The sequence below is a fragment of the Odocoileus virginianus genome, chromosome 29 (genome assembly GCF_023699985.2).
Source record: "Odocoileus virginianus isolate 20LAN1187 ecotype Illinois chromosome 29, Ovbor_1.2, whole genome shotgun sequence".
NCBI lineage: Eukaryota > Metazoa > Chordata > Mammalia > Artiodactyla > Cervidae > Odocoileus > Odocoileus virginianus.
In genome coordinates this window covers 707,500-722,210 of record NC_069702.1, presented here as the reverse complement: position 1 = coordinate 722,210, position 14,711 = coordinate 707,500, and the positions used below count along the sequence as shown (strand labels likewise).

General features: G+C 41.7%; 1 protein-coding gene across 4 annotated transcripts; it reads left to right on the top strand.

Moving 5' to 3' along the window:
* The first annotated feature begins 2,892 nt into the window (after nucleotides 1-2,892).
* Nucleotides 2,893-14,341, top strand: OCIAD2 (OCIA domain containing 2). 4 transcript variants are annotated; one of them, XM_070458037.1, is made up of 7 exons: nucleotides 2,893-2,990; nucleotides 5,561-5,688; nucleotides 8,852-8,948; nucleotides 10,644-10,697; nucleotides 11,014-11,061; nucleotides 12,227-12,344; nucleotides 13,573-14,341. In XM_070458037.1, exons 2-7 carry the CDS (start codon nucleotides 5,623-5,625, stop codon nucleotides 13,652-13,654), a joined length of 465 nt encoding a protein of 154 aa, XP_070314138.1. In that variant the 5' UTR covers nucleotides 2,893-2,990; nucleotides 5,561-5,622; the 3' UTR covers nucleotides 13,655-14,341. The 4 variants fall into 4 exon arrangements, with proteins under 4 accessions (XP_070314138.1, XP_070314137.1, XP_070314139.1 ...); XM_070458036.1 differs by having other exon boundaries at nucleotides 2,898-3,004; XM_070458038.1 differs by having other exon boundaries at nucleotides 2,928-3,004; nucleotides 5,565-5,688.
* The last annotated feature ends 370 nt before the right edge of the window (nucleotides 14,342-14,711 follow it).

Genomic DNA, 14,711 nt, shown 5'->3' with positions numbered 1-14,711 from the left:
GTTTCCATAGCATTAGCCAGCGATAATCAACTTTGCCATCATGATCCTGAGGCCCCACCAGCTACCGAGGCATGACCTAAGAAAGGCTCTGTTCACAACATTGTAAATCAACCATATTTCAACAGAATTAAAAAAAAAAAAAAAAAAAAAAAAAACCCTGAAACTAACACACTGCAAATCAACTATATTACAATAAATTTTTTTAAAAATTAAAATTTTAGTAAAGAAAGGCTCTGTTTCGCATTATCCACTTCTAGGGCTGTGGATATTGTATTTTATCCTAATTCTTTGGGAAGTGATCTGTCCTTCATGGAAGGGACCCATATCTTTTCTCTTTCATCTCTGAAAGTACCTAGAACAATACAGGGGCACCTCACATTTGTCCAACCAGTACCAAGTAATGAATTTATATAATCCATGCCCATGGCATATGGGTGCTGCACTTAATCTCTCAGTCGTGTCCGACTCTTTGTGACCCCATGGACTGCAGCCTATCAGGCTCCTCTGTCCATGGGGATTCTCCAGGCAAGAATATTGGAGTGGGTTGCCATGCCCTCCTCCAGGGGATCTTTCCAACCCAGGGATCAAACCCAGGTCTTCCATATTGCAGGTGGATTCTTTACTATCTGATGGATAACTTCTAGTTATTTCAGACAATTAAGTAGAACATTCTGGTGGAAAGTAGAAATGAGGGTAGGGATATAGACTCTATTGTAGCAAGCTGTTAAAAGGTCAAATGCCTGTAGCATATTTGTTGGAAGATAAACTTTGGTGTAACATTGATACACTATGAATAGTTGAACTATTGAATAGTTACAACTATTCAATTTTATCACAAAACTGATTAGAAAGCTCTTCCTTTTAGACCAGGAAATAAACAGAGTTATTTCTGACTTCCAGTAACACAAAGCAAAATTAGAAACAGAATTGTATCTCCTTTCATTTAGAGGGGGGAAGTGGAAGTGAAAAGAAAGCAGTGAATCACGTGGAGGAACAGTGGCCTGGAGGTGTACTGGGAGGAACACAGATTATCCCAAACAGTATCCTGACAGGCAGCCTTTGAGCTCAGGTTCATTGAGTTCATTCATTCATTCAGCAGCTCTTCACTGGGCCGTTTCAAATATGAGATGCTAAGTATACAAATGGTGGGCAAAATAATACCATCTTGTTCCATATCTCAGGAAGAGGACACTGAGGCAGGGGATATAAATTTTAAAGGAGTAAGCACACCAACAGGAGTGTTCATGATAACGCATGATCAGTGCTATGAACAAGGAAAAGGGAGACCCACTTTAGAGTGTCTAGGGTCAAGGCAGATCCCCATGAGGAAGAGTCAGAGAAGAATGAGGAGAACACAGCACAAGTCTGATGGGAGAGGAGTCCAGGCAGGGGGAGGCTCCATGCCAGGCTTCACTCAGGTGGGAAGAACTGGGTGAGCACAAGGAACAGAAGGAAGGCCCAGTGGGTGGCGGAGGGGCTCAAAAGAGGCCAGAGGTGTAGAGACTAATTAGGACAGTCGGAAAAGATGGGAAATGATAAGGGCCTTCCATGTGATGCACAGTCTCTCTTCCAACTCAAGACATTCCCTGAGTCCCAGTGGCATGGAGAAATCGCAGCTAAGGTTGGGGAGAGTGACACAGGTAGCAAAGAGGTATCTTTTATTTTTAACTTAAATACTTTACCGACAAAGGTTTGTATGGTCAAAGCTATGGTTTTTCCAGCAGTTATGTATGGATGTGAGAGTTGGACCATAAAGAAAGCAGAGTGCCAAAGAATTGATGCTTTCAAACTGTGGTGTTGGAGAAGACTCTTGAAAGTCCCTTGGACTGCAAGGAGATCAAACCAGTCAATCTTACAGGAAGTCAATTCTGAATATTCATTGGAAAGCCTGATGCTGAAGCTGAAGGTCCAATACTGTGGCCACCTGATACAAAGAGCCAACTCACTGGAAAAGACCCTGATGCTGGGAAAAATTGAAGGCAGGAGGAGAAGGGGACAACAGAGGACAAGATGGTTGGATGGCATCACCGACTCACTGGACATGAGTTTGAGCAAGCTCTGGGAGATGGTGAAGGAGTGGTTGGATGGCATCACCGACTCACTGGACATGAGTTTGAGCAAGCTCTGGGAGATGGTGAAGGACAGGGAAGCCTGGTGTGCTGCAGTCCATGGGTGGCAAAGAGTCAGACACCACTGAGACTGAACAACCAGTGTGGTCTTGCACAACTCAGTTGCCTGGTCCATAAAATGCACAAAATAGTATTCACCCTAAAGAGGTGTAGAAAAGATTGCATAGGGATCTGCAAAATGAGCGAAGGGCATCAAAGGTGGAAAATTCCGGTTATAAAATAAGTCACGAGGATGTAATGCACAGCATGGTGACTATAGTTAATAATATTATATATATATTGCATATTTGAAAGTTCTAAAAGAGGAGATTTTAAAAATCCTCATCCAAGGGGAGGGGTGGGGTAACTTTTTTTGGTAACTACAAATAGTGAGGGATGTTAACTAGATTTACTGCGTGATCATTTTGCAACGTATATAAAATTGAATCATTATGTTGAGCTCCTAAAATTAATGTAACGTCATGCCAATTACACTGCAAAAGAAAAGACAAGCCTGCAGATAAGTGGAAGTAGCCGCCTGGTCCAAGGAGGGTGTTCAATAAATGGTTGTCGCTGTTTTTGTTGGGAGGAAAGGAGTTATCTGAAAGGCAATCGAGGAAGTATTCAGTAGAATCTACCGGTGTCTGGGCAAGACTTGGGGTGGAGTCGGAGATTCCAGCAGGAGCCGGGTTTCAGCCAGGGCAGTTGTGTGTGGGTGTGAGGCCACCAACAGAGAAAGGGACTGCGAGGCGGGGGATGGGGTGTACTTGTTGAATGACTCACGCGAGGAAGCGAGGGCGGGCGCCGCGGGGGCGGAGCCGAGGGGAAGAAAGAGGCGGAGGGAAGCTCCAGAGCACAGGCGAGGTCCTGGAAGCGAGCGCGGTAAGGGGACCACGGTAAGGGCTCCGGGGGGCCGCCGGGGGCGGGCGCGGGCACCGGGGAAGCCGGAGCGTCGGAGCTGCAGCCGCGGCCGCACAGGGTGGCGAGCTTGGCTGGGCGCGCGAGGGAGACGCGGACTGCGAGGCGATCTTCAGCCCCGCGGGTGTGCCCTCTTGGGGGGTGACAGCGGGTGCGTTAGCGAGAGGGGGTGGCGTTCTTTGACCACATGACTTCTGGTGTCCTCAGGATGGTGGTACTTAGCCTAGAATCGCCCCTTACACCCCCACCCCTCTGGCCCGGCTCCGGATGCGACCCCGGATGGCAGCAATTTCCTGCAAGCTGATCCCGCCCCTCCCCCCCCCCACTCCCCCCCGCCCCCCAACTCCCCGCCTCTGCTCCCTTACCAGAAAGTGCAGGGACCCGCCCTGGCTGTGTCCGATCACACGCCCCCACCCCCTATCCTGCCGATCGCGTCCCTCCCGCTGCCCACCTGTCAGGACTTCTGACACCCCACCCTCAACAGCTAAAGAAGCAGAGGGACCCCAAACCAGATCTGGGCGTAGGGTGGGGGCTGCATCTTAAGGCAAGACCCTGAGAAGCCCAGCTTAGATGTGGACTGAAGACTAAGTGGGTGTGAGGGGACTTGACCACCAAAGCCCAGTTGGAGTGTTTTTGCTTCCAGATTTGAGGCAATGGCCTAACTAGGCAAAGATAATCTAATTTGGCCTTATGTCAGCAAAGACTTCCTGGAGGTCCTCAAGAAATAGGGTGCTCAGGGTTCTGACAGCTGCCCCTTACTGCTCACACACTCACTGTGTGCTGGGTGTGGAGCTGTCGACTTGTGGACCTCACCCCTCATCCTTATACTAGCCCGTTAAGGTCCATTGCCTACACTTGGCAGTTGAGAAGCTGCGGCACAGACACTTCAAGTCACTTGCCCCAAAGCCAGGCTACCAAGTAGTCAGGATCTGAGCTCAGGTCTTCCTGATTCCGAGACTTTCCACCCTAGGGCATCATACTCCCTCTACAATAACGTCAAGCACCTAAAGTGAAACTTGGTCAAGTACGGATCCCCTTGGCTGATATTCCTGGCAGCTTAGTAGGAAACTGAATTGTGTATGAAAATATGTTCGTTTTGCATGGAAGTCAGTGGTTGTCATGGAGTCCGGACCTGCAGAGGGCAGTGGCCCGTTGACAGGCAGGAGGTTGGGCAGGTTTCATGGTCCACCTGGACTATGCCCGTTGTTGCCAAACTGCTTTTCTCAGCCACGTGATACTTATGATTCATTTCTTCCTCAGACTCTCTTTCCTCTTTGTATCAGAGCTTCTTTCTCAGTCCTCTCCTTGGCCTGTTGTTGTTTTTCCTCCTGTTGATATTCCCTTGGTCTCGATGTTCACATTCTCCAGTATTCTTCTTACACAATTTTACTCCTGTTTCCTACTTTATCTGTCATCTCCGAGATGGCAACTTCCAAAATGATCTTTCCAGCCTACTCTTCATCTGTAACTCTAGACCCAAATCCTCAAATATTCTAATCCCTAATGGCTAATTCCAATGTATCCCCCGACAGGCACCCAAATCCAACATTTCCAGATGCAAAATTGTCATCTCTAGCCTTCCCACAAGTGTCTTGGTTCAGGCTCTTCACTTGTCTTGGCTCTTCACTTCATTCCCTAGATTATGATAGCACTTTCCAATCTGGTCTCCCTGCCTCTGGAGTCCATCCACTCTCCACAGGCCTTCTTGAAAGCTCAGGAGTCTTAGTCTTTGGTGTCTTCAGACCTAACCAGAACGAACATGCCTTCTTTCCTCTCCTTCCTCAGCACCCTGTGCCTACTTCTAGGGAAGACTTCTACATGTTGTATAACTGCCTGTCTTCCCTGTAGACTGTGAGTTACTTTAGTATTGATTTCCTCTTATCTTTTGTATCCTTTGGTCTGGCACATAATAGACACTCAGTAAATATTTGTGTAAGCTAATGACCTTGTAATGAATTGAAATTTTTTTAGGGTAGTTTATAAGTCTTAAGGGCTTCCCTGGTGGCTCAGATGATAAGGAATCTGCCTGCAACACAAGAAAGCAAGGTTGGATCCCTGGGTTGGGAAGATCCCCTATAGAAGATCGCTCCGGTGACCCCCCTGGAGCCCTTACCGTGATCCCCTTACCGCACTCACTTCCAAGACCTTGCCTGTGCTCTGGAGCTTCCACTCCAGTATTCTTGCTTGGAGAATTCCATGGACAGAGGGAGCCTGGTGGGCTACACGGTCCATGGGGTCACAAAGAGTCAGACACGACCAACTGACTAACACTATAGGTTGTAAAACAGTTCACTGTGCCTTCTTTGACATCTCATTTCACTCCACCTCTGATCTGTCACCATTGGTCTGTTAGTGTGTGTGTGTGTGTTGCTGGGGAAGGAGCATTAGAAAGTGAGTTTGCAGGTGGTTGGAAGTTAAGATTAATGACAAAATGAAAGTAAGTTTTCCAAATAGGGGAGTTGATCCTAAGGGTGTTTTTATGGTTGACATAAATGTTCAGTCACTGCATGGTAACTCTCTTCTACTTTCCTTAGATAGTGGGTCAACAAGGAAGCTGCGTCCACTCAACTAGAAGAGAAGCAAAGGCAAGCTCATCATGGCTTCAGTGTCCACACATGAAAACCAAGAAAAAGGTCCCCATTTGCCACCACCAAGCAAGCAGGTATGTACTTATAATTTGAAGTCTGCCATCTGAAGAGGAATATCATACAGGACTTCCCCTTAAACCTCATCCTTGATCAGTTGTCTTACTTTTCTCTGCCTGGCAAATTGTAGGATAGGCTCAAGGAAAATAGAACGGAGAAGGAAAGTATGTTTCTGGCTGTCTTGAAAAGGAGACTTTTATTTACAAAATCTTTTCTTTACTCTTCCCTGTTTAGAATTCAACTTAACTAACTGTTGTAGGTTGTCAGTGACTGAAGAGGTTTCCTTTAGCAGAGCGAAACTCTTTGTTGACTCTAACAGAATGCTACAATGATGCATGTTTTTTACATTTCTGTTACCAAGGCTAATCATGCTAAGGACACGCTGCTGACAGTTGTTACTGTTTGAGATGGCAGAGCCCTTAACTATTGAATTAGTCATCAGATTGAGAACCCAAGTGTTAACTGGGGCACAGTTTTTCAGCTTGTTGAGAATGAAGATTATGTGTCTTGGGGACACATGAGTGAAGAAAAGAGAAGGTATTGTGATGGGTAAATAGAGTTCATGTTCTCTGAGGTCAATTTTTCAAGCTAAAAATGGGTTATGGAGATTATATTTAAGAGCAAAGTTTAGGAGAGGCAAATAGACAAATGATATCATGTCACCAGGAAAAGAATCTAGACACCCAAGTTGCCTCTGTGAAATGGAGAACCATAAAACATTTATGGCTCTGCAGAAAAGGCTCACCAGAGCTCCCTGGGGACACTCTCTGCTGGTACTTCAATCTTGACTGCAGGACTCAGAGCAACTGTGATCGTCACGTTCCCTGACCCTGCATATGTGTGTGTTTAGGGGAGGGGAAGGAGAGAGATGCTTATTTCTGCCACAGCCACAGGCAGAACCAAGAAGAAATATTTACACTGGGGTAAGGAGGAGTGTTTGCTGAGCTAACATAAGTGGAGCATAAGAGCCACTCCGTCGGTTGCTGTGGCTCACCCTGACCACCGCTTCCACCTGCCGCCCTGCGGGGAGCTGTAGGGAAGAAGAGCGGAGTTGCCTGCTCGGGTGGTAGGCAGAGCCCTGAAGGCATCGGCACCACAGGACCCTTGTACCTCACCATCACGCACGTAAAGTGTTTGGCACAGTGCCTGGCCCGGGGGCAAGTGAGAAATGGTAATCACCATTCACACTGACGTCTACTACAGAAAGTCCAAAAAGAACATTTGCAAAATCAACAGGGTGAAGTTCAAAAGCCATAGACCTGCACCTCAACAAGAAAATCACTTAAATTCCAAGAGATAAAAGGCAAAGGACCTACATAAGTAATTCACAAACAAGGAAATATAAGTGTGATTTAAGGAAAATTTTCAATAAGGCTTGTTTTCTAAAAAACAAATGAATCATCCACGGAATGGGAAAAATTATTTATGAATTATGTATCTGATAAAGGTTTAGTATCCATAATATATAAAGAGCTCTTACAAGTCAGCAACAGAAAGACAACCTAATTAAAAAATGAGCAAAGGGCTTAAATAGGTATTTCTCCAAAGAAGATATACACATGGCCAAAAATCTGATGAAAAGATGCTTAATGTCATTAATCATTAGGAAAATGCAAATCACAACCACCATTTCACAACCACTAGCATGACCCAATCAAAAACAGAAACAATTTAGTTTTTTAGTTTAAACAAATTAAATAATTTATATTAAAAGTATTTAATATGCTAATTTTTAAAAAGAAATACTCGGGTTCAACCCCTGGTAAGGGAACTAAGATCCCATAAATTGCACAGTGCAACCAACAACAACAAAAAAAGAACAAAAACAGAAAATAACAAGTGTTGACAAGGATATAGAAAAATTGAAAACCTCATACATTGTTGGTGGGATTGTAAAATGGTGCAGCACCTGTGGAAAACAGTTTGGCAGTTCCCCAATAAGTTAAACACATAGTTACAACCTGGCCCAGCAGAGCAGAAAACAAAACCTTGTACAGGAATGTTCCCGGTAGCATTATTCACAATAGCCCGACAGTGGAAACAGTCCAGGTGTCTATGGAAACAGTCCAGGTGTCTATCAGCGGGTGAATGGATAAACAGAATGTGTTATGTGCCTGCACTGGAACATTACTGAGCCATAAAAAGAAATGAAATACAGATACATGTTACAACGTGGATGAACCTTTGAAACATTATGCAGAGGAAAAGAATCTAGCCACACAAGGTCACATGCTGTATGATATTGTTTGTACAAAATATCCAGAATAGTCAGATCCAAAAGGCAGATTTGTGGCTGCTAGGTGATTAGGGAGTGGGGAGAGACTCCTCAGTGTGTATGGAATTTCCTTTGACGGTGATGAAAAAGTTCTGGAACTAGATAGATATGGCTGCACAATATTATAGATATACTTAATGCCATTTATTGTATAATTTTTATTTTTATATTTTTTATTTTTAAAAAACTTTTAATATATTTTTAATTGTTTTTTATTGTATACTTTAAAATGATTAAACACATTTTTGTAAACCAACTATACTTCAATATAGAATTTTTTAAAAAATAAAGTATACCAGAGTATGAAAAAAAAATTTTAAGTAAAATGGTTAAAATGGTAACTATTATGGGTATTTTACCACAATAAAAAAATTAATGAGTCACTGAACAACAAAAGATTACAACCCAGGGAGTGAGTAGCATTGCAGGGGAAGTGACTGCGTGCAGAGGCTAGAAGTAAGAAGAAAATGTGGGGACTTCCCTGGTGGTCCAGTGGCTAAGAGTCTGAGCTTCCAATGCAGGGGGCCAGGGTTCAGTCCCTGTTCAGGGAACTAGAGCCTGCATGCCACAACTAAGAACTGGTGCAGCCTAGTTAAATAAATATTTAAAAAAGAAAATGTGGCCTCAGCAGTTACGCATTCTGACCAGATATCTGCTTCATGCTCGCTAGACCATGGATCACTATTTGCGTCTCAGAAAAATTCTTTTCTTGCTCAAGTTCACCCAGCGCTTGCATCTGGAAAGCACTGGCTGAAACTGACTATTGCTCAGTGCTGGCAGCCAGGATCTAAGGCACACACGCTGTGAGACCAGAGGGAAGAGACCTCCTTGCCCTCCTCGAGGGAAAATAGAACAGATGCTTTTCTGATGATTTCAGTCAACTCATCGTGTAACTTCCCTTGCAGAGTCTGTTGTTTTGTCCAAAATCAAAACTGCACATCCACAGATCAGAGATTTCAAAGATTATCCGGGAATGTCAAGAAGAAAGTTTCTGGAAGAGAGGTAATCCCATCCCTCTTGATCGTTGTTAACACTGTATTTGCTGCCTCATATAAACTGCCTAATATCATATTAGAATTATGGTAATGATTTTTTTTTCTTTGAGCAGGAATCTTGCATAATTCTGGGAAGAAGATTGGTATCTGAGGCTGTTTGGAATTTAAATCCATATTGAGACCTTTTTAAGGGTAGGGACAATATCTGATTTAGGAGCTGCTTACGCTCCTTAGCAAAAAGTGATTCACCCCTAACACTTTCCTTCATAAGACTGAGAAAGTGAACCAAGTGTTAACTTAGAATTTCTTGAAAGAGTAGACCTTCTACAATTCCACTGGACTCTAACCTTCATCAAGTTCAGGTTCATTGCTCCCTCCCAGAGCCAAACACAGTGCTTCACATATAAAAATATGTGAACCAGTTAAATATTTGTGGAATGAATGAAGAGTGGGAGCATCCTGTTAATACTTCCCTTACAGTGTCTTGAAATAACCTTTTCTGCCAAGTCTCTTTCTCTTTCTGGGCCTGCTTTATATAAGACAAGGGTGTGAATTCAGGCACTGCATTAAAGTCCCATCTAATTTTAAAAATTCATGACTTGTCATTTGAAAATGTCATACTAGAGCCTGTAGATATAGTCCCAATATTGCTGGCATAGAGATAATTTTACTTTGAAATACTCATTTTGATTTCTTAAATCATTGAAATCCAGTATCAGTTGTTTTGGAAATAACACTGCTTAGAAGTTGATATTTGCTATGCATTACTGATGACTGATTATGCTGCTAAAAATTATTTTCTGATAACCCATGAGTGAGTAAGTGAATTAAGCCCCTAGTAGTTTAACATTACAGTATGACCCATTTGCCTACCATCAGGTAGATAGATCTGAGTGGAAAAGCTGGTTGCTATTTGATTTGTCTTGGTTACTAGGAAGAGCTAGCAACTAAGCCAAATCAAATAGTGTATATATATATAATATGTATTATATAATAATCCTAATATATATATATAATCACTTCTCCCTGCTTTGGGAAGAAGTCATTTGACACATTTTGACTGGAAACTGCTTTTGCTAGACTAATGTGCCTGTTTTTAAAAATCATCTCTAAACTTTGCCCATGTTTACTGCGAATGTAGTAATTTTCAGAAAATAAACATATCCAAATCATACAACAAAATGGCATTAAAAGACAAAAGCAGGGCACTATCCTAAACAGGGTGTGCAGTTTATTGTCGTTTTTTTAAACTTTTATGCAGGATTGAAAATTTCCAAATATACAGCTAACGGCAATTTCCGAATTCCCCAACTCAGTGCATACACACGCGAAGATGCCTGTGTTGTAGTGGTGATGAGAGTCCGATACATGATAGGTGTTGGAGATGGAATTGCAGGGAGTCTAGATTTTGTTATTAATGCTGTGCATTAGGTTGAGTGCCTGGGTAAGACCCCAAGAAAATTGGGGTCAAATAAGTAAAATAAGTAAATAAGTAAAATAAATAAAGTAAGTAAATAAGTAAAGTTTAAGTTTGTAAGTTTGTAAGTTTATAAGTAAAATAAGTAAATTGTCAAATAAGTAAAATAACAAATGACTAAGATCTCACAGCCAAAGAAGAAAAAAACAGAGTAATTCTCCCTGACCTCTAGGGGAGGTGCCAAATTTCAAAATACCAATACTGAAGGGCTTTTTTGTTTTTCAGCTCTGCCTTTTTCTCTTGTAAGCATGCTTGTCACCCAAGGACTGGTCCATCATGGTAAGTAAGAGTCGGTATTTGGTAAATGTTTTAACTGAAGAGAATCCAGTTTTCTGTGGTCCTCCTGGCAGGCTTTGGTACAATATTTGGCATTTTTGTTTTGGTGAAGGATTTATTTATACAGACTTTTGACCGTTTCTAGTCTGTGTCCCCTTACTTCTTTCCCAAATATGTCCTATTCTCTGGAATGAATGACTGTGTTAGGTTACATGGCAAAGGGAAATTAAATTTGCAGGTGAAATTAAGACCTCTTTATCCTTCATTAATTTAAATGTTATAAAATGAAATAATAATGTATTTATACATTACTTCCTAGGTTATTTAGCAGCGAATCCAAGATTTGGTTCATTGCCTAAAGTTGCACGTAAGTCATAGAAGTTAAAAAACAAAGCTTCATTTTTATAAAAAGGAAGTGTTTATAGTAACTGGAGATAGGAATGTCCAGGTAAACCTCTCTGAAACACTAGTCTCCAGTTTTTGCCATATCGCAGGATTTTAGTTCATTCGACACTGACAGAAAGCTGAGCAGCAGGGACTTCACCTTAGTCCTCTCTAAAGCGTGGCCTAGGAGGGCCTGGCCGGAGACACACGAGGACACTGTCAGCAGAGCCTCTGAACAGTAGCTCCACAAGGGATTTTAATTTTTATTTCGGCCAATCTTTTCCAAATATTTTCTGTAATGGACACGATAAATGAATAGCTTTTGAAATCGGGGCTCTCTGAAAATGTTGTTGTTTAGTTGCTAAGTCATGTCCGACTTTTTTGCGACCCCATGGACTGCGGTCCACCAGGCTCCTCTGTCCATGGGATTCTTTAGGCAAGAATACTGGAGTGGGTTGCTATTTCCTCCTCCAGGGGATCTTTATAACTCAGGGATTGAACCTAAGTCTCCCACATCGGCAGGCAGATTCTTTATCACTGAACCACCAGGGAAGCCCATTTTCTAATATACGTTTACCATAAACTTAGGCTTTCACCTTCTTGCACTGGTTATGCAGAGAACTTTTATGTCTACACAAGATGCATTCTGGGTTACCATCCAAAACCTCATTCCCGGCAGGAATAGCAGGTTAGAAATGTTTTCCATGGTCTTGCCTCATGAACTCCCTCCTCTGCCTGGAAGATAATGTGGCTCCCCGTACTCCATCCACACAGAGAATTAAGGGGTCTCCTACCTAGTGATTTGGAGGCTACCCAAAGCCACAACTCAAGTCCACCTCTCCCTTCCTGGGTGACTTCACAGACTTGTCTGCCAGTTGGGCTGCCCTCTGGCTGCCGTGTCAGAGCATCACCGTGGCTTGCTGTAACCTGACCCTTCTACCTCCAGTTCAAAACTAAAGGGATCAAAAAATCTCTAGTTCCCAATCCTGCTCTTTAATAGAGAGCTTCATTCCCAGAGTTTTTGTTCATTGATTTAGTAAGGTACTTTTGATGTAAGAATTATTGCTGTTAATAAAGCAAGTTATAGCAGACAATGGAGGAGATTCCAAATATTTAAGTTGTTTATCTTTCCTAACCTCCTTTTACAGTTGCTGGTATCTTAGGATTTGGCCTTGGAAAAGCATCATATATAGGAGTGTGCCAAAGTAAATTCCATTCCTTTGAAGGTCAGCTGCGTGGAGCTGGTTTTGGTCCAGGGCATAATAGGTTTGTACTCTGTTTGGTTAAGGGATTATAATAAAGGTAACTATTAAAAAGTAAATGAAAGGTCATTCAACTATTTGTAATATTAAAATAGTTTTTAACATTGATATGTTGAAAAAAATTCAAAGTTTTAGTTGTTGCTAGTCAACTTCATTAATAATTATGATTTAACTGAGTTACCTATTTTGTTTGCTCATCAAACATTTAGTAAGTACCTACTATGTTCAAGGCATTGTACAAGTGTCTAATGAATGCCTTAATCAGCTGACACAGCTTCTACTGTCACAAGATTACACAAGTTTAACCAGAACTCTCAATTGCAAGACTTCTCAGAGCCTTTAATATTAATATAAGTTGTGATGCTCATGAGGGGATACTAGCAGTAAGACTAGAATTAGCCACATTACCTCTGCTGTTAGAATCACCAGGTTCCAAAGTAGTTCTGTTTACTTACTAAGTTGTGTGACCTTGGACATGTTTCTTAAACTCTCAAATCTTCAGTTTTCTCATCTGTATAAAATGGTGATCAGAATTTTCTTATGGGATGTTGTAAGGAATAGGAATGATTGTTTATGACACTCAGTGAGTGCTCAGTGAATAACAGTTATTTCTACCGTGGTACTATAGGACTGCTGTTGGGGACACCTGACTCTAAACACCCCATTCTTGTTTGAAAGGCAGCCCAACACGCTGACAACACTGGACAGGAAGATCGTTATTGGCCTCCTGGTGATGAGATTCCAGGAGCCTGAGACCAAGAAACAGCTCCGACTATTCCTGGGAAAAACAAGCTTGAGAACTTTAGCTTAGAAAACACTTCTAAATAATCTAAAATATGATGTAAATGAATTCATTTACAAAACAGAAACAGATTCAAAAACATAGAAAACAAACTTACGCTTACCAAAGGGGAGAGAGGTGAGAATAAACTGGGAGTTTGGGATGAACAGGTGCACAACCACTATATAGAAAACAGATAAACAACAAGGTCTTACTGTATAACCCAGGGAATTATATTCAATATCCTGTAATAAACCATAATAGAAAACAATATATGTATAAACATATGTATATGGAGAACTGAATCACTTTGCGTACACTGGAAACTAACACAACATTGTAAATTAGCTATATATCAATTACGTTTTTTAAAAAATCTCTAGATAATATTGTGTTCAGACTAGAGCTTCCAGTGTCAAAGTACAAACCCACATTTTTGCTTCTGTTTTAGGCACTGCCTGCTTACCTGTGAGGAATGCAAAACGAAGCACGGATTAAGTCAGGAGAGAAGTTCACAGCCTTCAGCTTCCTAAACTCTGCCTTTGTGGGCGCTGAAGTTTCTAAAAGCATCTGAATTTGTACACCTTTAAAATGTCAGGTGTACTTTAAAATAACTTACTTATTGTGGAACAGCAACATTGTGATTCTCTTGCTCTGTTGAAATGCTTTCCTGTTAATTCTCAATCAAATTGAGCATTCCATGTTTTCTGCTGTTTAAGAACATGTTGGGAGCATTCATATACCAAACAGCATTGCATTGCATTCTTATTTCCTTACAGCTAAATGAAAGAGTTTGAAGTCTTCTCTGATTCACCCGCATTCACCCCCATTTCATACTTGCTTTTGTTCAGGGTTTTAAGATCTCTGATAGAGAACAGGAATGAATGCTGAGAAACTTGGGAGTTCATGCTCAAAGAAAACCAATGTGTATGGAGGTAGAAATACAGAAATACAAGAAAGACTGTGTCTATGGGAAGTGGTTTCTAAAATGTAGAAAAATATTTAACTTAATGAAAAATATTTCATTTGAGAGCATTACAGTGTAAATCAGCTGTCCTTTTAGTGACCTTAGTGATTTTATGTCTGCCCGGTATGGTGAAGTTTTGGAAAAGCTGGCTGTTTCAGGTTACTTGCTTCGCTCATGGTCAGTTCTTGAGAACTAGGGCTCTTTTATATGCTGCTGATGGCTTTAAAGAATAAACACAACTTCTCCAAATGTCCCTCCGGAACAGTTTGCATATTTCTGGGAAGAATCACTGGAAGAATTAATTCAGACACTAATAAACTTCAGGGTTTTAAGGGAGCTCAGGGGGAGCCAATCCAACCCCAAGAGTTGCATTCTTATTCTCATGCCAGGTTTTTTTTGCATGAAGACAAACTCTCCCACAGGGGACCTTTTGTCTTTGTTAGGTTGTCTGAGCGCTACATGAAAACTTCTGCATCTTTGCACTTTCTCAGGAAAATGCTTTATATATGTGTCACCATTCATTTAATGAAGGTATGTATATGTACACTTTACGTTTTACTTAATTCATCTTAAAAACTGTATCATGGAGGTAAAAAGGAAAACCTCATTGAAAGTTAATGCTT